Below are 24373 nucleotides of genomic sequence, written 5' to 3' on the forward strand. Positions count from 1 at the left end.
CGGATCACTTGAGGTCAGGAGTTCGAAACCAGTCTGGTCAACATGGTGAAACCTATCTCTACTAATAATACAAAAATTAGCCAGGCATGGTGGTGCATGTCTGTAGTCTCTCTCAGCTACTTGGGAGGCTGAGGCAAGAGAATCATCCAAACTCAGGAGGTGGAGGTTGCAGTGAGCCGAGACTGTGACACTGCACTCCAGCCTGGGTGACAGAGTGAAGACTCTGTCTCAAAAAAAAAAAAAAGAGAAACCCAAACACTATAGGAAGGAGAGGTATTTTAAGTAAGGAGCAATGGAGGAGAAAGGAAATAAAATAGTTTAGACAAGACTAAGATGTGGGAATTAGAAAGCTTTTGGCAACTTTTTTTCAATTATTAATGTCCTTCTGGGTGCCAAGGAATTTTATTGTGTGGTCAGGCGGTAGAATCATCCGTAAAGGTGACCCTAGAAGCTTGACAATAAAGGGGAGGTGAGGAACGGGTGACGTAGGGATGATGCAGAGAGTTTGATGTTAGAGTTTATCCTTTAGTACTTGAAGATTGACATTAAAATATCTAGAACAAATACATTTGGACATAGTGTTCCATAAATGGATATATATCTAAGAGCAGTTTTCCCAGGGAATCCTATCTAATAGTTGAATTTGTACTCAACTGTTTTTACAGTATCTAGTTTCCCTCCCTTGTTACTGTGCTATGTACTCTAGGGGAACTGAGAAAAATGAAGGCATTGTCTTTGTAAGAAGAAAAAATCAAAATGATCTGGCACACCTGGAGGGGTGGTGGAATGGGAGTTGATCACTGAACATGTATACAATGTGCATAGGTACAGGGGATTGGGAAAGACATCCCAGGTGAGAAGTAAGAGTAATCACAAAGGTGGGAATAAATATGGCATGCTATGGTGTGGCTTGGGGTTTGTGTTCCTATTATTTGCAGAATGTTCGCATAGCTGGGTGTCTTAGTCTGGGTTGCTATGCCAACATACCATAGACTGGTTTATAAGCAGAAATTTATTTCTCACAGTTCTAGAGGCTGGGAAATCCTAGATCAAGGCACCAGCAGACTCCATGTCTGGTGATTGTGTTTCCTGGTTCATAGGCAGTGCCTTTTTGCTGTGTCCTCACATGGTAGAAGGGACATGGGAGCTCTCTGGAGTCTTTTTTAATGAGGGCACTAATCCCAATCATGACCTAATCACCTCCCAAAGGCCCCACCTCCTAATACCATCACCTTGTGGACTAGGATTTCAACACAGGAATTCTGGGAGGACACAATCATTTAGTCCATAGCAGTAAGAAATGTGGGAAATCAGGATGGGTAGGATCAGATCATAGAGATCTCTAGATTCTGTTACCGGATCCCACCACTTACTCAAAGTTAGCCTTTGGATCGGGGGTTTCCCCGGTATTGTGGCTCTGTGGTCACCAGAGAGATGTTGCTGAAAAGGGGTCCGGATCCAGATCCCAAGAGAGGGTTCTTGGATCTCGCATAAGAAAGAATTTGGGGAAAATCCATACAGTAAAATGAAAGCAAGTTTATTAGGAAAGTAAAGGGATAAAGAATGGCTACTCCATAGGCAGAGCAGCTTGGAGGGCTGCTGCTTGCCCATTTTTGTGGTTGTATGGGCACACAACCACATATTTGATGATATGCTAAATAAAAGGTGGATTTTTCATGCCTCCCGTTTTTAGACCACATAGGGCAACTTCCTGATGTTGCCATGGCATTTGTAAACTGTCATGGCACTGGTGGGAATGTAGCAGTGAGGGCCACCAGAGGTCACTCTCATCACCGTTTTGGTTTTGGTGGGTTTTGGCCGGCTTCTTTACTGCAAGCTGTTTTATCAGCAAGGTCTTTATGACCTGTATCTTGTGCTGACCTCCCATCTCATCCTGTGACTGAGAATGCCTTAACTGTCTGAGAACGCAGCCTAGTAGGTTTCAGCTTTATTTTACGTAGCCCCTATTCAAGATGGAGTTGCTCAGCTTCGAACATCTCTGACAGGTCCCTACAGGCGGGCCTGGAATTGACAGACTGAGGATAATTCAGTTCCATACAGGCGGGCCTGGAATTGATAGACTGAGGATAATTGAGTTCCATACAGGCGGGCCTGGAATTGATAGACTGAGGATAATTCAGTTCCATACAGGCGGGCCTGGAATTGACAGACTGAGGATAATTCAGTTCCATACAGGCAGGCCTGGAATTGACAGACTGAGGATAATTCAGTTCCATACAGGCAGGCTTGGAATTGATAGACTGAGGATAATTCAGTTCCATACAGGCAGGCTTGGAATTGACAGACTGAGGATAATTTAGTTCCATACAGGCGGGCCTGGAATTGACAGACTGAGGATAATTCAGTTCCATACAGGCAGGCTTGGAATTGATAGACTGAGGATAATTGAGTTCCATACAGGCGGGCTTGGAATTGACAGACTGAGGATAATTCAGTTCCATACAGGCAGGCCTGGAATTGACAGACTGAGGATAATTCAGTTGCATACAGGCGGGCCTGGAATTGACAGACTGAGGATAATTCAGTTCCATACAGGCAGGCCTGGAATTGACAGACTGAGGATAATTGAGTTCCATACAGGCAGGCCTGGAATTGATAGACTGAGGATAATTCAGTTCCATACAGGCAGGCCTGGAATTGATAGACTGAGGATAATTCAGTTCCATACAGGCAGGCCTGGAATTGACAGACTGAGGATAATTCAGTTCCATACAGGCGGGCCTGGAATTGATAGACTGAGGATAATTCAGTTCCATACAGGCGGGCCTGGAATTGACAGACTGAGGATAATTCAGTTCCATACAGGCGGGCCTGGAATTGACAGACTGAGGATAATTCAGTTCCATACAGGCGGGCCTGGAATTGATAGACTGAGGATAATTCAGTTCCATACAGAGGAAAAAGAAAAAAAAGCATGGAATGAAGACTGAGATAATGAGTTCCATACAGGCGGGCTTGGAATTGACAGACTGAGGATAATTCAGTTCCATACAGGCAGGCCTGGAATTGACAGACTGAGGATAATTCAGTTGCATACAGGCGGGCCTGGAATTGACAGACTGAGGATAATTCAGTTCCATACAGGCAGGCTGGAATTGACAGACTGAGGATAATTGAGTTCCATACAGGCAGGCCTGGAATTGATAGACTGAGGATAATTCAGTTCCATACAGGCAGGCCTGGAATTGATAGACTGAGGATAATTCAGTTCCATACAGGCAGGCCTGGAATTGACAGACTGAGGATAATTCAGTTCCATACAGGCGGGCCTGGAATTGACAGACTGAGGATAATTCAGTTCCATACAGGCGGGCCTGGAATTGACAGACTGAGGATAATTCAGTTCCATACAGGCGGGCCTGGAATTGATAGACTGAGGATAATTCAGTTCCATACAGGCGGGCCTGGAATTGATAGACTGAGGATAATTCAGTTCCATACAGGCAGGCCTGGAATTGATACACTGAGGATAATTCAGTTCCATACAGGCAGGCCTGGAATTGACAGACTGAGGATAATTCAGTTCCATACAGGCGGGCTTGGAATTGATAGACTGAGGATAATTCAGTTCCATACAGGCGGGCCTGGAATTGATAGACTGAGGATAATTCAGTTCCATACAGGCAGGCCTGGAATTGACAGACTGAGGATAATTCAGTTCCATACAGGCGGGCCTGGAATTGATAGACTGAGGATAATTCAGTTCCATACAGGCGGGCCTGGAATTGATAGACTGAGGATAATTCAGTTCCATACAGGCAGGCCTGGAATTGATAGACTGAGGATAATTCAGTTCCATAACAGGCTGAATTGAAATAGAAAAAAAAAAAAAAAAAAAAAAAAAAAAAAAATTCAGTTCCATACAGGCGGGCCTGGAATTGATAGACTGAGGATAATTCAGTTCCATACAGGCAGGCCTGGAATTGATAGACTGAGGATAATTCAGTTCCATACAGGCAGGCCTGGAATTGATAGACTGAGTATAATTCAGTTCCATACAGGCAGGCCTGGAATTAGATACAGACTGAAAAAAGGATAATTCAGTTCCATACAGGCACGCCTGGAATTGATAACTGAGGATAATTCAGTTCCATACAGGCAGGCCTGGAATTGATAGACTGAGGATAGTTTAGTTCCATACAGGCAGGCCTGGAATTGATAGACTGAGTATAAACTGAGTAGTGCAGTAGCCTCACGACAGAAGTGTTTAAGATCTGAGCAATAGGATACAGCTCATAACTATTTAGAAAAAGTACAGAATCAAGCTATTAAGTATTATTACAGGGAAAAAATGTACTGAGTGACCAAAAAAAAAAAAAAAAGACAAGCAAGCAAGGTACTATGACCTTCTTTATGACCCCCATTCCAAAAAGATGGAGGAGCAGATGCCTTCTTAAATAATCAGAAGCAGTGGTGCATTGGTCAACGAAAACATTCATTAAGGTGAGAAAATAATATGTCACTTATATGTACATGTAATTTTTAATTAAAAGCATGTATCTGCTTGCCATATCTTTCATTGTAAGGCTGAGGTTGCCTCTTTGAGTAAACTGGCTAGAACACGTAAATGACACATAATCTTTCTCACAGAAATAACACCTGTAATGTTTCACTTAGGATTTCCAGTTTTGGTGTTCTGGGCGCCGTGGCTCACACCTGAAATCCTAGCACTTTGGGAGGCCAAGGTGGGAGTATCAGCTGAGGTCAGGAGTTCGAGACCAGCCTGGCCAACATGGCAAAACCCCGTCTCTACTAAAAATATGAAAATTAGTGGGACGTGGTGGCGGGCACTTGTAATCCCAGCTACTTGGGAGGCTGAGGTAGGGAAAATTGCTTGAACCCGGGAGGCAGAGGTTGCAGTGAGTTGAGTTTGCACCATTGCACTCCAGCCTGGGCGACAGAGCCAGACTCCATCTCAAAAAAAAAAGTAGGGCCTCACCCAGGCTGTAGTGCAGTGGCATGATCACAGCTCATTGCAGCCTCCCTCAAACTCCTGGTCTCAAGTGATTCTTGCACCTCAGCCTCCCAAAGTGCTGGGATTACAGGTGTGAGCCACTATACCCATCCATGAATGGGAATCCTAGTATTAAAAAAGCATGCTGAGTGTACACTTGCCTCCAAGTTATAACAGTCTAGCCCTCACCAAATTCAACAGCATTTTTGTTTTTAAAGAAACAAAAATGCTGCTGTTTTTAAAGAAACTCACCTTTTTGGAGTCTTCTGTTGTTCATGCTCTTTATAGAACTAAGAACCCAATTTCTTCTCACAGTTACATTATATTTATGTAAGTAATATCTTAATTGAATTAATGTAGCTCCAGTAATAACTATAACTAGCATCAACATGTTTGGGAACACAGCTGATCATTGGTATTTGAGCCAAATGGCAAGAACAGAGTGGCCCAGACAAGGAGGGTCTATGCAGTGGGCAGAGTCATAAGTAGAGGTCAATTGAGTGAGCCTCGTAACTTCCTTCAGATTTACTGACTATCAGTTGTATACCCTCTAAAATTTTCTCTAGATACTCCATTTCTGGAACACATTTTAGGAGATGTTTTCTTTTTCTTTTTTCTGAGACACAAGCACATGCCACCACACCCAACTAATTTTTTTATTTTTTGTAGAGACAGAGTTTTGCCATGTTGCCCAGGCTGGTCTCTAACTCATGGCCTCTAGTAACCCTCCCACCTCAGCCTCCCAAAGCACTGAGATTACAAGCATGAGCCACTGTGCCCAGCTTGTTTTCTATATATCTTGCCATTGCCCATTGTGTTTGTCTCTTTCTGTGCAAATCCTTGACTGTGCTTCAGTTGACCTGGTCTCCTGGTGTCTCCTTCTCTGCCACCAACTCTGTTCATGTTGATTTCAGCCATGTATTACCAGCAAAACAGCTAGTCCTGGCTTGGAATACCAAAAAGCTATGGAAGCCATGCAAGGCCAGAATACAGCTAAGTGTGTTTATTAGTAAAAGCTTCCTGTATTAGTCTGTTTTCATGTTGCTGATAAAGACATACCTGAGACTGGGAAGAAAAGGAGGTTTAATTGGATTTACAGTTCCACATGGCCGGGGAGGCCTCAGCATCATGGCAGGAGGCAAAAGGTACTTCTTACGTGGTGGCGGCAAGAAAAAATGAGAGAGATGCAAAAGTGGAAACCCCTGGCCGGGTGTGGTGGCTCACGCCTGTAATCCCAGCACTTTGGGAGGCTGAGGCGGGCAGATCACCTGAGGTCAGGAGTTCAAGACCAGCCTGGCCAGCATGGTGAAACCCCGTCTCTACAAAAATACAAAAAAAAGTAGCCAGCCATGATGGTGGGTGCCTGTAATCCAAGCTACTCGGGAGACTGAGGCATGAGAATTGCTTGAACCTGGGAAGCAGAGGTTGCAGTGAGCCGCGAACGCACCATTGCACTCCAGCCTGGGTGACAGAGTGAGACTCCTTCTCAAAAAAACAACAACAAAAAAATGGAAACCTCTTATAAAATTATCAGATCTCATAAGACTTACTCACTACCATGAGAACAGTGTGAGGGAAACTGCTCCCATGATTCAAATTAGCTCCCACCGGGTCCCTCCCACAACATGTGGGAATTATGGGAGTACAATTCAAGATGAGATTTGGGTGGGGACAGAGAGCCAAACCGTATCACTGGCCACATTCATCTTTGTTCTTATTTTTTTGTGCTTTAGAGATTCATTTTAAAGTTTATTGCATAGCAAATTGTGTTTGCTACATATATGTAGCTCTTAGCTAACCAAAACTCAAAATTTTGTTTTGCATTTTAGCTTTATTAAATAAAGTGGGATAGACATACTTGACAAATAACCTTTTATATACTTAGCAACAGCATACAGACTAGATCTGAAATGATTGTACATTTCAAGTTGGCTTCTCAAATTCAACTAGAACCAGACACTCCTCTACTGACACTCTAGTAATATGTGTATGTGTATCTGTGTGTATGTATGTGTACATACATGTATGTGAGTACATGCGTATGTATCTATAGCCTAACCAAATACTTGTGTGTGAGTGCAAGGAATTAGAACCTCCCTGGGACGAGCTAGTCTTCTCCTTCACACGGTATACTTTTTGCATATCTCCTGTTGGCCTCTGTTTATTCATGGCTTCTACTCATAACATCCCTGGCATAATGCTACCTTCTGACCTTTATTCAACTTCTGCCATACCAACTGGACATGCTTTTTCACACCTGCAGCTCACATTCTTAATAGAAGTGAACTGACTGGCTCAGCCAATCACTCTGGCTGTGCTTGTGCAGAGACCCTCATGCCAGGCCCCACACAAGCTTAGAGACAGGGTACTCTGAGAACAGGGGACCATTCCTATCTCCATCAGGTGAGACTAGGACAGGTAGCAGCTGCCTGATACAGAAGATGGCAGCGCAGGCAGCAGATGCTGTGGGTGGGGCAGTTTCCCTTAGATTATAGGATGGCAGGAAAGAGAAAGGCTGCCATTGTTTACTCAAAGGGGTGTGTTATATGTGCCTACAAGCAGCCTTACTTTGCACCATTCCATATGTACACATTCCCATCACTGGATATAGTTAAACACCAATCCCTCAATGACAAATTTTAGTTACCCTATGTAATAGTTTGCTAGAACTGCCATTACAAAATACCACAGATTGGTGACTTAAACAACAGAGATTTATTATCTCACTGTGTGGAGGCTGGAAGTCTGAGATCAAGGTGTCAGCAGGTTTGGGTTCTTCTGAGACTTCTCCCCTTGGCTTGTAAATGGCTACCTCCTTGGTGTGTGTATATGGGGTTGTTCTTCTATGTCCATCTGTGTCTTAACTGCCTTTTCTTAGCCAGCAGTCATATAGGCCTAGGGCCATTTTAACTCTTTAAAAGCCCTATCTCACAATACAGTCACAATCTAAAGTCTTGGGGATTAGGACCTCAACGTATGAATTTTAGAGGGATGCAATTCAGCCCGTAACACTATAGTATAGCAATTGTGAGTCACTGCACGTAAAACACAGACTTTGGGGCTAACTCTTCACAAATCACTGTATACGTAACACATGTACATTTTGATCAATAACTAATCATATCACTTCTGTCAGACTCTGGTGATGATTTGTCAGTGAGCGTCTGTTGTTCAGTTCATGCCCAGATAGCAAAGCATGTAGTTGTGTTGCCACCTTCTTTCTCAGGAAAACATGACATTTTAAAAAAATAGTTGATCAGGAGAGGGAATTGGCCACCAAAGATGAAAGTGCTGCAAAGAAACAAGTAGTAGTAATGAAGGAAGTGAAATTTGTTGTGATTAGATGTGAAAATGGCAACAGGAAAATGAAGACAGCACAAGACCCAGGCCTGCATGAAGCTACAATACAAACCGGATTGAGGCTGGGCACAGTGGCTCATGCCTGTAATCCCAAGACTTTGGGAGGATGAGGTGGGTGGATCACTTGAGGCCACAAATTTGAGACCAGCCTGGTCAACACAGTGAAACCCCATGTTTATTAAAAATACAAATAAATTGGCTGGGCACAGTGGTGCACGCCTGTAATCCCAGCTATTGGGAGGCTGAGACATGTGAATCTCTTGAACCCAGGAGGTGGAGGTTGCAGTGAGCCAAGATTGTACCATTGCATTCCAGCCTGGGTGACAGAGCAAGACTTTGTCTCAAAAATAAAAAATAAATGAATTAAAAAATATATAAACCACACTGAAAATGTCCAATGAATATAAAAACAAGGTAAAGTCATCTCAGTATATTTTAATTTAAATTGCACTAGGAACAGAAAACCACTTATGAGTATTGAGTATTGAAATTGAGTATTCTACTTTAGATGGAAGACCATAATAATTTTTAAAATCCTGCTTAGTTTGATTAGTATTCAGGCCAAAGTGTTGAAGTTAGTTTCTGTATTAAAAGAAAATGGTAATTACATGGAGACTATAGGAGGACTTTTGACTGCCAGTAAAGGCTGGTTTCAGTGTCTCAGAAGTCAGCATGAACTGATGAATGTTAAATGGTCTGATGACACTGCTAGTGTAAATAAGGATGCTTCCGTGAAATTTCACCCTGAATCCCACGATGGAGGCAGGTTTATGATGATCCTGGAATATTTCATGCTGATGAGATAGATCTTTTGGAAGATAACCCTGTCAAGAACTTAAGTGAAGAAAGCCTGGGCGCCATGGCTGATGCCTGTAATCCCAGCACTTTGGGAGGCTGGGGCAGGTGGATCACCTGAGGTCAAGAGAGTTTGAGACCAGCTTGGCCAACATGGTAAAACCCCGTGTTTACTGAAAATACAAGATTAGCCAGGTGTGGTGGCTTGTGGCTCATGCCTGTAATCCCAGCTACGTGGGAGGCTGAAGCAAGAGAATTGAACCTGGAAGCCTGAGGCTGCAGTGAGCTGAGATTGTACCACTGCATTCCAGCCTGGGCAACAGGGAGACTCCATCTCAAAAATTTAAAAAATAAGGTCAGGTGCATTGGCTCACACCTGTAATCCCAGCACTTTGGGAGGCTGAGGTGGGCGGATCACCTGAGGTCAGGAGTTCGAGACCAGCCTGGCCAACATGGCAAAACCCCATCTCTACTAAAAATAAAAAAATCAGCCAGGCGTGGTGGTGCACACCTGTAGTCCCAGCTGCTTGAGAGTCTGAGGCAGGAGAATTGCTTGAAACCTGGGAGGCGGAGGTTGCAGTGAGCCAAGATCACGCCACTGCACTCCAGCCTGGGTGACAGAGCGAGGAAGACTCTCACAAAAAATAAAAAATAAAAGAATTTATAAAAAAATAAAAGAATTTATGTGAAGACAGATGTAGGATCACAAAGTGGCCATACAGGAGAGAGTCTAGATATTCAGCCAGGGAACATGGTGAAGGTGAACTTACCCACATAAATGAGGGATGTGGCTATCAAGAAAAGGATGACAGTGACCCAGAGGCAGTGATAATGGCAAAAACAAACAAACAAAGTCACAGTAAAGGAACTCGGCTATTTCACGACATTGAAATGGCAAAGGATAAAATGTTGGAAGCCAACCCAAATTTAGGAGTATGGCAGTTTTCCAAGGCATAGAAAAGACGTTTATTCTATATCGTAAGTTATTTGACAAGAAGACAAGCACTGTTCAAAATGCCCTCAATAGGCCAGGTGTGATTGCTCGCTCCTGTAATCCCAACACTTTGGGAGGCCACAGCAGGAAGATCGCTTGAGCCCAGGAGTTCAAGACCAGTGTAAGCAACATAGCCTGACTGTCTCTACAAAAAAGAAAATAGCCAGGCGTAGTGGTGTGTGCCTATAGTCCCAGCTCCCAGGAGGGTGAGGTGGGAGGATTGCTGGAGCCGACGAGGTTGAGGCTGTAGTGAGCTGTGATTGATTACACCACTGCACTCCAGCCTGGTCAACAGAATGAGGCCCTGTCTCAAAGCAAAGCAAAATACTCTGGATAGAGTTTTTTAACAGAGAAATGAAACATTTTAATGCCCAATGTTTCTGATATTTTAAATTAGTGTACTAAGCAAATGCTTATTTTACTATTTTTTTCCTTCCCTTCTACATGTATGAGTTTTTAATGTTTTGACATAAATTTTTTAAAGTTGTGGAACAATAATTTCCCATTGACTATTAAAATGACAGTGCACTTTGAACTTGCGTGGTTACTTTTATGGTTCCACACTTCTATGCAAAGCGGTGTGTGTGTGTGTGTGTGTGAGAGAGAGAGAGGGAGATCTTTGCTGGAAGTGTGTGTATCTGTGTGTGATCTTTGCTGAAAGTCTTCCTAAGATGTATCATGTTATGTTTTTACTTGAATTATTCACCTAAACCTGGCAAGTGTAACAACCTTTTCCTGATGGTGCAGTCATCGTTAATAATAAGTTCTTGTTTTCTGCTATAACATAGAATAGTCTGGTAGTTAAGGGTGTGGTTTATGCAGCCAGACTTCGAGTTCAAATACTGAAGTATTCTTACTTCTTACTATTGTATGATCTGGAAGAAGATGCTATATCTCTCTGTGCCTCAATTTCCTCATCTGCAAAATGCAGAGAGTAAGAGTGCCTACCTTTTTAGGGTTATTGTGAGGTTTAAATGACTAAATGTACCCAAAGCACTGAGTGGCTGTCAACACAGCAAACATAATGTGTTAACCAATGTTGCTGCTGCTGCTGGCAGGGACAATGGTGGTGGTAGTCGTAGCTGCATCAGTAGTAGTAGAAGTATTAATGATGCTGTGTATCTGAAGATTTATTAAAAGTTGGGGCTGTTTTTTTTCTATATTAGAGAGCCTCAAACTACTATGCTTTTGATTTCTTCTGTTGCTTTATTTACGTGTTTTCCTCTCTCATTACTGGGCTATTAATGGACATTCTTTGCATTGGCCTCAAGCAGAACAACTACCTCATTCTCATCAGTATCTTATTAATTTGATGTTCTTAACCACTATGGGTATAATGACCTTCTGAAAGTCTGACTTGTTGCAGTAGCATGGAACCCTGGATTGTGGCTCAGTTCCTCATGGACGGCCTATCACAGGGAAGCCCAGAAAAGAACCATTTATTTTGCTCGGGCCTCACATTCATGAAGGTGCCTCCAAATTGCCATTTGACATTATCTCCAAATGAGGTTATGCTCTTAATAGTTGTATTTTATCTGTCTTAAAAGCATTAAGTTATTCTTTGTGAGCACTAAAACGGTATTAGTTTGTTACCCTCTTTTGGCATTTCATTTTTAATATACTGAGAACCTTAAAGTACAGAAGTTGCCCAGGCCCTTCTGAGGAGCCCTGCTCAACAGACAAGCAGATGGAGTTCCTGACTGTGTTAAGAGTAGATAGTAACTTGATTGATGATCTCGGAATAGGAAAGCAGAACTGTATTTCTTGCAGTTCTCCATTGTTTCTCTAAATCTCTTGCAGGCTCTCAAATTCTCTCAGGTTTTTTGATTCTACCCAAGGGAGCTGAGCATAGCATGTGCCTAACTTGTAAGAACAAAGGTGTCAATATTTCACATTTATAATTTGGCAGAGTCTTCCGGGCCAGATGTTTTGTGGGCCAACCTCTACTAAATCTAAAAGTCATTCTCCAAATAGAGTATATTGTGTTTAATACTGCTTGAAAGGTATCAGTCACATGGGTTCTTAGTTGAACTTATGGCTAAAATAATTTTTAAACTCATTTTTCTTTTTCTTTTTTGGAAACTGAGTCTTGTTCTGTTGCCGTGGCTGAAATGCAGTGAGGTGATCTCGGCTCACTGCAGCCTCCGCTTCCTGGGTTCAAGCGATTCTCCTGCCTCAGCCTCTCGAGTAGCTGGGACTACAGGCATGTGCCACCACACCTGGCTAATGTTTGTATTTTTGGTAAAGATGGAGTTTCACCATATTGGCCAGGCTGGTCTTGAACTGCTGACCTTGTGATCCACCCGCCTTGGCCTCCCAACGTGCTGGGATTACAGGTGTGAGCCACTGCGCCTGGGCATTTTCCTTTTTCCAACCAAATTGCTTTTAACTAAAATAGTGTATTAATTGACCTTGTCTCAGATGTGTAAGCCATAGCTCCCCTTTTCCCTTCCTCACCCACCTCCATGTGCTTATGGCATATGGGGAAAGAGAAAACCTTTTTTTTTTTTTTTTGCAAAAGTGATCTGAGGTTATTGATCAGTAAACTGGAAAACCCACTGTACCAGAAATTCAGTTAAACTGAGGCTCAATTTTCTTCCCATTTATGGTCAGCTTTGTACATTTCAGTCCCAACTCAGGGAGAGCTGGGAGTGCAGTTGGCATCCCAGTTGCCTGACGAATTAAATAAGAAACAGAGTCTGTTGAGTTAATGTCATCAGTTTATTGAACCACAGTGGGAAGAAAAAAACTATATCCAAAAAAGTCCTTACCCTTCAGACCAACTCATCTCTTGAATATGGGAAGCATTTGTTAACAAAAGTATAAGGTTTGTGAATAGTTATGTCCTATATACAGTTATTTTCTTACATCATGGATATTCCCTTAATAACCTTTGAAAGAATAAATGGGGATTTTTGAAAAGTTCTAGCCATTGGCCAGGGCAAGACTGAACGTGCTATCTATTGAAATGTTAAAAGGGTTTAATTCTGAAGGAAAGCTAGCAAGATTTCGCTAGTATTATGTGCTGTGTGTTGAGGTGGTAAGAACATGTATGAACCTGCAGTTGTTGGGGTTTAATTGGGGTTAAGTTGTTCCTTAATTTAGAGAATTTGATTTCTTTTCAGGGACTTTTTTTTCTTATGGGAAAATACCATAAAATTTACCATTTTAGCCTTTTTTTTTTTTTTTTTTTTTTTTTTTGAGACGGAGTTTTGCTCTTGTTATCCAGGCTGGAGTGCAATGGCACAATCCTGGCCAATCGCAACCTCCGCCTCCCAGGGTTCAAGCAATTCTCTTGCCTCAGCCTCCTGAGTAGGTGGGATTACAGGGCTTGCGCCACCATGCCTGGCTAATTTTGTATTTTTAGTAGAGATGGGGCTTCTCCATGTTGGTTAGGCTGGTCTCAAACTCCCTACCTCAGGTGATCCCGCTGCCTTGGCCTCCCAAAGTGCTGGGATTACAGGCATGAGCCACCGTACCTGGCCCATTTTAGCCATTTTAAGCGTACATTTCAGTAACGTTAAGTACATTTACCTTGTTGTGCAACCATCATCAACATGCCATCTTCAGAACTTTTCCATTATCTCAAACTGAAATTCTGACCTCATTAAGCACTAACTCCCCAGCCCTCTTCAGCCCCTGGTAACCACTGTTCTCTTTTCTCATCTCTGAAATCATACAGTATTTGCCCTTTTGAGTCTAGATTATTTCACTTTAGGAAATTTGATTTTATGTCAGTTTTTCTAACAGGTTGCTTTTGGAGACAGTAATAATCAAAAACTTACTGTCCAAAGCCCTAAGTCTGAAATTCTGCATCCAAAAGTGCTACAGTATGCATTCAACTGATTAAAATAATGTAGCATCTTTGAGGACGAGCTCTATGTTCAACTTTGTTGTTGTTTAATATTTATTTTGTAAGAAAATCTCTCATACATGAAAATGTAAATGTAAAATTCCACTACTTTGTTGCCATTGCTTTTCTTGTTTGGGGGATCGTTACTGTATTATTGGCTTCCAGGATCTCAGCAGGGCATGAGGGAAGTTTAGCCTGTGTGAATTTTGGAATCAAGTTTGGTGATGTGTGAGCTGTCCCCAGACAGCACTGGTATAATGTAATGGTCTTAACCTGCATTCTTTAATGCTTAGCCCTGGGCTCTATAACCCCACCCCCATGCCCAGCAGCATCCCAGGGTCCTCTTCTGGAATCCAACTAGAGTTCCTAAGGGAGGCGGATCCCCAGAGGGAGAAAGAGAAAGTGTCAGTGGACAGAAATATGATACTGAAATAGCAGAGTTAGTGTTTGAGTACTGACTTTCCCGTTTCACATGGAAGAAATTTCCATGCCTTGTCCGGATATCTTTAGAATTGCTCCTTTCAGTGTTAAGATGGTTTGTTCCACTGTAAGGGCTGTGCCACATGGCTTGGTGGACTTGGAGAGGCGGAGGTGGAAACAATGCGCAGGAGTTGGCTTGAGGCTTTTTGTTTGCGTGTCCCTGTTTACCTATTCATAATCATGGATCCCCTCTGCTTTGTGATATTGTGAACCACGCATAACAGCACCTCTTTACGCCACCGGGTTGAGAAGAAGGCGCCTGAGGCTGACTTTCTGGACCTTCCGTCACGGAGTAAAAGATGTGGTTGGTGTGTGTCAGGATGAGAGGGCCACGACTGGACCCACGTGTGGCCGCTTCCCGGGTCTGCCATGTGCTTTGCTAGCTGCAAAGTGTTTCCTCTGAAACAGCTAATCCTGCATGACTGTCTCCTGCATTTTGTTGTCAGAATGTGCACGCTGCTTTCATAAGAACTAATTGAAGAGGGAGCTAGTTTGCATCTCGTTCTTGCACACCCTGAGTTATGAAAATCATTTCCTTTTAAGCAAAATTGAAAGAAAGAAAAGAGAGAAAGAGGGCCAAAAAAAAAAAAAAAAAAAAAAAAAAAAAGGTTGCCATCCAGTGGAGGAAGGAGTAATTCCCAGCTTCATTCAGGAAAAACGCAGGCTGAAATATGCTGAACTGTTTTAACTTGACTGGGGATTTTTACCACCATATGGGTTTTTTTTTCGTGACATCCGGAGCCAAATGGGTGCAGTGTGCCTTTAAGAAAAGAGGTGCCTCGCTAAACTTCGCTGTAGTTGTGTTTCACCGTTTCGGGAGGGAAGGAAAGTGTTAATTTCTTATTTGTACACTTTTTTTCCCCGACTTCCTTCCTATTCACTTCATTAAATCTAGAGGCAGTTCAGCATGGGAGCCGTCTGTATGTTGAATTAGGGCTCGCACTCTTGCGCAACACGTCACCAGTCGGAAACTGGGGGTTTGCTTCTGTGATTTATTTCATTATTGTGCTGGTAAAAGGTTTGGAAGGGAATTCTTTTTGGGGGTAGTACTTTAGCATTGTGTAGCAAGTTTTGGGGTTTTGTGTGCCCCCCCAACCCCCAGCGCTGAGTTTGAGTCAGTTGAGCCAGTTTAATAAATAATTTTTTAAAATAAAAGAACAGTTTAAAATCTCCATGAATAATTTTACTTACATGCAGGAGTAAATCTTACTCTACTCTTAATGTGCGAAAAGCATTGGGAAGTGTTTAGTGAATTGATTTCCATTAGAAAAAGACCCTTAGAAATCACAGAACATAAAGCACTGCATATGGATGTGTTTGGGGTCTTTGGGGAGGAGGGAAGATGTTTTGTAGCTCTCTGCATTCCTGCATAAAACCTTAGTTTAAGGGGAGTAATGGTCAGTGCTTTGTGTGTTTCCTTGTAATTCCAGAACCTAAATTTAATAAGAATCTGCACGTATTAGCAATTGTAATAAAAATTGTTTCAGTTGTTCTGTTGGCAATTTAATTTGTTTTCGCTTCTTAGCTACTCACAGATTTAGAGATTTAAAAGTACAAATATCACAAGCTTATGCTTTTTCCCTCTTTTCAAAATTAAGGGGGGTGAGAGTAGAAATATCCTTTTTACAACTCACCCCAACTTCATTTATCCCACTGAGAAGAAAAACAATGAAAAATTTTACAGCATGAAACTGAAAGTGAAGTGTTACAGTTGTTCTGGATTTTCTTTAAAGAGCAGAATAACATATTAAAATATTTGAATCTTAGAACATGTACATTGCTTTTATTTACATGCATTTAATTTTTTTAAAAATTGTCTTCTATTTTAAAAATCATTTAGACTGCTCCAAACCATGCTGCTATTTTTTAAAAAATAAGGTATAAAATACCAAAAAAGCATACCTTGTTTTAATTTTTAAAAATAAATTTGAATATTAATTTGTTTTCTTACTGGCTTAATTGCTAAAATGCGAGCAAGAATCAGAAACCACCTGAGCTAAAATCTCTAATTCTGCTGCCTGGAATAATAAGGGGAAAAAAATATGATAAGTAGTTGTCAATATTAAAACAGGCTGAAGGAGGAAGCCTTCGGGCCTTGTAGTAGGTAGAATGAAACAGCAGATTTGAGTATCCACAATCCTTTCAGTATTAAATTTTCAGTAAAATAAAATTACTTGTATATGAAAACATAGCCTTTCCCCAGCTCTCTTTTTTTTCCTGATCAGCTGATGAAGAGACTAGCAGCTCGCTGCTTTGCTGGCTTGTTAATTTTATCCCCACTAACTGTGATTTCCGATAGCCGGCCTGCTGATAGTGGTAAGGTAAATATCCTTTTTCGTTGCCGTCTTGAAGATTCAGTAGAACTACATCCCAGGCATGTGTAGGTGTGTAACACATCAAAAGCCGGTGTTCTCCGTATTTCTGTGTGCAACTGGGTGCTTGAGGAGAGCAATACCATTAACTGTTGACAGCCTTGCATGCTGTATTTATTATTAGCATGTTCAGCCTCCAAGATATGCGGGACAATTTCCTTTTCTTAATCTTCGCTTAGCTGCAGTGTGTTTAGCTGTATAGTGGGTGTCCTGCTTTTAGGCAAATGAATATTAATGCAATAATGTGAAGCTTTTTTTTTTTTTCCTTTTCCTTTTTCCTCATAACTCATCAGATCTCGCCTCCTTCATAGTGGTTATCTGAACACTGTAGGATCGTGATGGAAATTGTCTTTTGATTATTAAGGCCTAGGCTCAGACTGTCCCTTAGGAATCTGTCTGTGTGCATGTTGCTTCTATGGATTTGCACATTGGAGGATGCATAGAAAACATATTTTTTTAAAAATCCCACTGGCATTTTTAACATGCCAGGTTGTTTTGTGTTCTGCACCAGGTTTTCTTCACAAAACCTTTCTTTTTCAGGAAGCATTGTACATAAGTGAAAGAAATTATGTCTGAGCTGTAATCACTCTTTATATTGATTGTTATACTCACATGATCATAAATATTAGCCATGTTTGGTGCTGTGGAGAAATGAAGGTAATTGCCTTATGATTAGAGCTCTTTCAGCTACGAGAAAGGATTGATTATCATTTGCATACTGGAGGCAATATTGAGAGGCAGGAGGAACAAATAACAACATTAGTTATTTTGTGTGAGAGAGTAATCTCAAAATGTAATTTAAAGATTTTTTTAAGAAAATTTCTATGTTCAAATTTTATGTTCTTTTTTTTTTCTTCCTTTGCAGTATTTTTCCCCTTTATTTTTCTTCTTTTGAGTTTTGAGATTTACCAGGAAAAAAAAAAAGTTTAAACTTCTGGGTCTGTCACATGGATCTTTTAGCCCTTTATGAACAGGTTTCTTTTATACCTGGTTGTTTTTATAGCTATTTTATTATCTCTCTGCATTAGTGCTGCTGGCTCTGGTTTAAAGCAAGCGTTTGCAGGTAATTGGAAAAAAGTGTTTATTGTTTGTGAGTGTGTGTGTTCTTTATCGAATGATTTAAGTGCGTTTACCAAGGAATGTGGCTTTGTACTTTCCCGTTTCCTTGTTTACTAATTGCCACGTTAGAACAAAAATCTAGATGGAATTTTGATTTATATTGTTAATCATGAATAAATTGATGCAAAACCTGAAGAAAAGGTCAAAGCTTAAATGATCGTGTGGATGTATTCTTAGGGATTTTTTTTTTCATAACCCACCCCTCGTTTTGTTTACCTTTTCCTTCCCTTACAGTAATGAGAAAATTAGGGTCTTGTTCTTAAACTGAGCTAAAATTTCATCTGGATTCAGTTATCATCAAACACTTGAATTTATAGATCTTTTAATATTTGTCATATTCTTCTTTACTGTGAGTGTTTTGGGCCTTCAATGTGTTTTGCTCATGAAACAGACTTGAGTTAAAGATGCATTTATCCAATATGGTAGCATTCCTTTTTTCTTCTTCTTCCTCCACTGATTACTGTTAACTTTTACTTTTTTTTGGTTAATTTCTTTCATTTTATTCTAATTGTTGGAGCTATATATAAATATACACATACTTTTTTTGTCTTGGTTATTTTCTTGTCTTGAATTTTTCTCCTTTGTTTCCAATGAACAGGCCATTGAAGACGGCAATTTGGAGGAAATGGAGGAGGAAGTACGGCTTAAGAAGCGAAAAAGACGAAGAAATGTGGATAAAGATCCTGCGAAAGAAGATGTGGAAAAAGCTAAGAAGAGAAGAGGCCGTCCTCCTGCTGAGAAACTGTCACCAAATCCCCCCAAACTGACAAAGCAGATGAACGCTATCATCGATACTGTGATAAACTACAAAGATAGGTGAGTGTTTGGTTCCTTCACCTTGATCATCTCTCATCGAGACGCTGAGTGGCGCTCCCTGAGGAGCAGGAGTTGTTAAGTTACGCACTTAGGTTTTATTAAGGTTCTTTCTAGTTTGTGTTTTCTGGCTTCCTCTCTTTGTACCTGTTTAAAATGGCCACTAATGCTATTTTGTATGATGTTTCATCAGGTATTATTTAAGATAGTTGAAAATTTAGTTTAGATTACAAAATTTTAAAAATATCTAAATTAGAAAAGGATTCTTAAGGACCTCTGAAATACCATCTGAAAATGAAGATATTTCAGATGAAAGGGATTGGAATGATGGAGTAATATTATTTTTTTTAATTGAATTGTTAGAGAAAGAAGAATCCTAATATATTTAAGGTAAATATTTCATGTGAAGACTGTTTAAAGCAAAATAGATGCTTCATAGTAAATACAATTGCTTCTCTCCTTCCAACACTTGAATTTCTGAGCACTTGAGTTATCTCTTTCTTCCTAATATCACATAGTCAGCATGGTCTTTCAGCAAATTTACCGTTTTCATGGGATTTTTGGATACAGACTTTGAGAAAGCTGTGCAGGACACTCCTCCCAGGCCATTTTAAACAATGAATAATTATTTGAAAATCAAAGACACTGTAGGGTTGTCAGTCAGACCCATATAGTAGATGAACTAGTTAGGCTACGTTTTGGTTAGTTGACTTGGTTTCCACTTTATTATCACATGGTAATGTTTTTATTTGAAGATGGCTTCTCGTTTCAGTTGAAAAATTGACAGGAAACAGACATTTTCACTCTCTCAGTTGCATAGTGGTATTAATCAGTTTTTAATTACCAATTGAAAAAAATTTTTTCTGAAGGGGGTGCATCATTCCTGGAGGTACTACAGTACCAGGTCGGTGTGTGGAGTGGATGGAGCAAGCTCCTGTTCTGGGTCCCTGCTTCCAAAATCCACTTAACATATTGTCCTCGGATAGAGGAGGAATCAGGTATTAAGCATGTAACAACAGATACTACACTTGATCTTAGCCAAAAGGCTGAGAAGCAGTTAGTTACCAGAAATGTTTGACATTAACTGGTGTTGCTCTGTACACCTGTAAGTGTTTAACATGAATAACTGTGTTGTGTTTTTAGTTTTTCATTATGGCTTTGCTGAATGCATCATAGCAGGAAAGAAAAATTATTATAAAAATTAAGTGGTATAAAAAGCAAGAAACTTTCCACCATGGGGTTTTACTGTTAAGCCTTTCTTATCTGTAAGGAGTTTTCAGAAATGGGGAAAGAGAAGTAGGTGGAGATGTTTGTGAAAAGGCCAGAATTTCTTGCTCCGTTTTGCCCACCAGGTCTCTCAGATTTTGTGCTATTTTCCTTTTTTCAAAAAATAAATAAGTGCATCCCCTTTAAGGCTTCTGAAGTGGCCAGAAGGGCAACCCCATTCTCTTGGGTTTGGACCAGCTGTTCACTAATGAAGGGGAATGACAGCAATCCAGGAAGGAAATTTTGACCACAAGTCCATGCTTTGTCCAGAGTGAACATGAAAACTTCCTTGTAAACCATGAATCAGTAACTCTCACGTTTCTATTCACCCCCCCAGCTCCCCTTGTATATTTGCCATAGAAAGGGACAGTATTCTAGAAGCCAGCTTGGATTATTATGCCTTATTTTCTCAGTCCCTGGTTTAAAGCAAAATATTTCTAAGTAGAGAGCATCACTCTGTATATACATCAAACTTTTTTGCCTTTGTCTCAGGAGAGTGTAATATCTGTTTCTCTGACCAGATGTGCTGTGATGTGTGACAGGCATTTTGTTCATTTCTTGCTGAGTGAGTCAAGGGCTGTTGTAACATTGAGATGGGCCAGGAAAGTCCTTGGAGGTTGAGAAGCTGGGCCTTTCATTCTAAGGTGATGGCTGTGTCTTTCTCTAGTGACATAAAAGAAGTCACCAACAGGTGGACGACATACTGCCAACAGATTTATTTGGTTTTATGTTTTTTTGAGGGGTGGGGGTCAGCAAATAAACCTGGAGAGATTTCTTGCAAAAATTTCCCTCCCGTCCCCCACCCTTTTGAACAACCGGAAACTCTGGCAGCACTTTGCCCAGCTCTCCCTAAGCTAGCAATCAGTAGGCATGAAGAAGTGGCCATCCTTTCACTGGCAGCATCGCGCTCTAGGTTGCCACCATCTCCATCACTCTCTATTATCTCTTCGGTGTGGAGTGGGTCACCATTTACCATCATGCTTTTTATGCCTGACTCCCTTCATTCATTTGTATTACCTGCTGGTTCCACAGCCTTTTAGTTTATGACTTCCTGGTATACATGGCTATGGGCTGACCACTTCCCTAGAAACCATCCAAAAATACAGAGTGGTAGATGATATGCCTTAAACCTCAGCTAAGCATTGCACAGTGGTTTAGAGTACAGACTCTTGCCTTGATTTAACCACCTATATTTGAATCCTGACTCTGACATTCACTAGCTATGGGACAGTTGAGTAATTTACTTAATCTCCCTGAGCCTCAGTTTCGCCATCCCAGAATCCCAGAAATGGGATTGATTACTGTGCCTGCCTCTAGAGTCCTTACGTGTCATCAAGGATTTAATGTAACTCAGGTTCTTTGAACAGTTTCATTATTAATAATCAGCCTTTCAGACTTTGAGGCTAATCAGGTAGGTGAGTGGACCTCTGAGCACCAGAAAGAAAGTGTCCTTGCTGATGCTGATTTCCATGGTTTTATTTCTAGAAACATAAAATGCAGTTTCAGTAGTACTGTTGATTGAGTATGTCTTTAGTTGTACTGTAGGTAAAGGGTATTTAAATATTTCAGCATGCAGATATTGAGTAGCTTTTTCTTTTTAACTTTTCCTTGTTTTATTTGCTTACTTACTTTTCCTTAAAAAGTGTCCTGGTAAGACACATTCTATTAGCTCCCACATTTAGAAGCTTTCTGGGGAGTATGTACTAAATTTCCCACCACTGAATGTTTCATATACATTTCATGTTGGTAATCCTCTAGAAAAAGCACTAACTATTTATATTTTGTATTTCTCTTTAACTTGGTACTCAAGTAGGAGGCACTCAAATTAGGAGAGCCTTAATTAGATACAGTATCATATTTTTGGTTGGTTTTAGAAAATGCTGTTGGGAGATGTACATTTCACTGTGTTGAGATTTTTGCACCATGAAAGTCAGTTATTTAAATAGTAACTCAACCCACCTGTGAAAGAAATACCACCTGTGCTAACCTCCTTCCCATCGCTTTGGTCAAATGTTAGGGCTCTGACAGTCATGTAGATTAACAGCGTATTAAATAAGAACAGCCATTTATATTTAACTGATATATAAGAAGAATTAATTAGCTCTCGTGAGACAGTTGTTTAAAAGTTCATGCATGATTCTGGGGCAGATGTATCTTGATATTTTCATAAAGAACTAAGATCATTTATGTGTGTGTTTATTGCTTTTTAGTCAGTGATAGGACCTGTTTTTTAAAAGGGGGGTGCTTCTAAAAATCTGACCCTTAAGAGCCAGATGTTGTGTGGTTCATAAATGTAAAATCCTTCTGCAGTAACTGCTATTCAGAAGTAGTACTGGTCTGCTGCTACTGGCCCCCATCATTTTATTTGCACAAATAGAAAACTTGATATCAAGTAGTCCTGGAAGGCTTTGTTTTGACTTGTTAAGCATGCTTTGTTTTCTGCTTATTTAGAAGCTTTTAAAAACTCATATTCTCAGTTTATGTAATATTTAACCTAAGACTGTTCTCTGAGAAGGGATTCATCCTGTTGGCATTTGTACCCTTGAAAATTTCCCCTGGGATGAGATGTAGAATTAGATGGTAAAGAGGAGAGTCCGTGGAGCTATTTCAACTCTAGAGACGTGGCTTTCAGTTACTTGGATAAAGAAGAGAGAGAGATTCCTAGAGACATTATTAAAGTTGGAAGGGACGTTTAGCTCTGCCTGGCCCAACTTCCCACAAAACAAATAAGTCCCCCTGCACCACCTCTGGCATGTGGTCATCCACCTCCATGTGGACACTCCAGTGTGAGCTCCCTGCTTCAGGGCAGTTCTTGACACCAAAGGACAGTTCAAAACACATCACCATTTCCTACATTAAAAGGGATGCAGCCATCTGACCCCTGGCTATTTGTTCTCCTTGGAACCTCAGAGAATAAATCTGCTGTCATTCTGAGAAATATCCTTTAAAATGTATCAACAAGCCTATCTACCTCAGGACATTCTTCTTCAGGTCGGAACACTTCACTTTGCTCTCTGAGTGATGCCCAGACATTGGCCACATTCCAGTCTCCTAGTGTCCCATTTAAAACATGGCGCCCAGAACTCCAGTGGGGTATTCTGATCATTAATTGCAGGGTGGTTGGCTTCCTTGTTCTGGACACCAGAATCCTGTTAGCATAACTCAAGGGTGTGTTTACTTTTTCCAGCAACCTTGACACAGAGTTAACTCATTGAATATGTGACTTGTTGAAATAACCCCCACTCCCCACCCCAAAACACACATACACAGCTCTGATTTCATATGAATACTGCCAAGGTTAGCTTTCAACTAAGCATGACTTTTTTGAACCTATACCTACTGATTGTATTCTTATCCCTGTGTAGTTTCAGCCTTACTACTTTTCATCCCATCATCCTTGCATGATGCTATACCTCTAAATTTTTATCTGTGTAAAAATTATGTTTACTATGTTTACGTATCTAAGTTTTGTCATCCAAAGATTTGATATAAGCTGTTGCTTAGAAACTTAGACAAAGGGCAGGTCTCTGTGACATACCCCTGAAAATCACTTCAGGTTGACATGAATATATTAACCAGTAATCCTTAAGGTTGGTTACCCATCATTGAACTCATATAGCCATGCTCTCATGTCAGCCACATTTATCCTTTCTCAGCATTATCAAGAAAGGCCAAAACCACGATACACCATGGCTAGCCTTTCCAATCTATCAACATAGAAACCCTGCCGAAAAAGTGAAATGAGGTTAGCTTGCCATGGCTTTTTCTAAGAGACCTCCTGCTGGCACTTAATGATGTTATTTATCTTTTCTAAATAGCCCTGTGGCATCTGAATAATTTCTTCTAAATTTTTACCAAGGGTCAACATCAAGTGTAACAGTCTTGAATTTTCTTTGTCATATTGAAATTGGGACATTTGCTTATCTCTAGTCTTCTGATTCCATTTTTATGCTCTGTGATTTCCTAAATGTTATTAGCAGAAGCAATCTACATGCTTTTCCAGGATGTAATTAGTTTGCAACTGGACACTTGAACTTACTTGAAGTGGCTTGATATGCTCTTTCTATCAACTCTCCTATCAGGAGCTTTTGTTCACCGTTTATTATGCCTTGCTTTTCAAATCTGAGCATTGTTCTCATTCCTGAAGAATCTGGAAACAGTGAGTAAGGTGTCATCACCTCCTCCCTCTCTATCAATTGTTTGAAGACGATTTTTTCAGAAGCAGTCCACAGGAGGACTAGCCCTGCTGTCTGTAAAAGGGTTTGGACATCAGGTCTAGTCTCGAAGATGGATGAGGCAAAGCGATGGACGAGGCAGGAGATACCTGCCTGGTCAGTCCAATTGGT

General features: G+C 40.8%; 1 protein-coding gene and 1 non-coding gene across 12 annotated transcripts in view; one reads left to right on the forward strand and one right to left on the reverse strand.

Moving 5' to 3' along the window:
* Positions 1–24373, forward strand: part of SMARCA2 (SWI/SNF related, matrix associated, actin dependent regulator of chromatin, subfamily a, member 2) — a 207952-nt gene that overhangs the window by 156953 nt on the left and 26626 nt on the right. For 8 of the 11 annotated variants that reach the window (XM_030826765.1, XM_030824162.1, XM_030827736.1 and 5 more), the window contains exon 28: positions 18547–18764. In XM_030826765.1, the coding sequence (XP_030682625.1) occupies positions 18547–18764 (218 nt within the window). Of the gene's footprint in view, positions 1–15337; positions 15469–16682; positions 16779–17130; positions 17487–18546; positions 18765–24373 lie in introns of those variants that run through there. The other 3 variants (XM_030828264.1, XM_030828772.1, XM_030829349.1) reach the window with 3 other exon arrangements.
* On the reverse strand, positions 19629–19819 carry LOC115836110. The gene has a single exon (XR_004031113.1). It is a non-coding gene; the product is annotated as a U2 spliceosomal RNA (small nuclear RNA).

The sequence above is a fragment of the Nomascus leucogenys genome, chromosome 1a (assembly GCF_006542625.1).
Source record: "Nomascus leucogenys isolate Asia chromosome 1a, Asia_NLE_v1, whole genome shotgun sequence".
Classification (NCBI taxonomy): Eukaryota; Metazoa; Chordata; class Mammalia; order Primates; family Hylobatidae; genus Nomascus; species Nomascus leucogenys.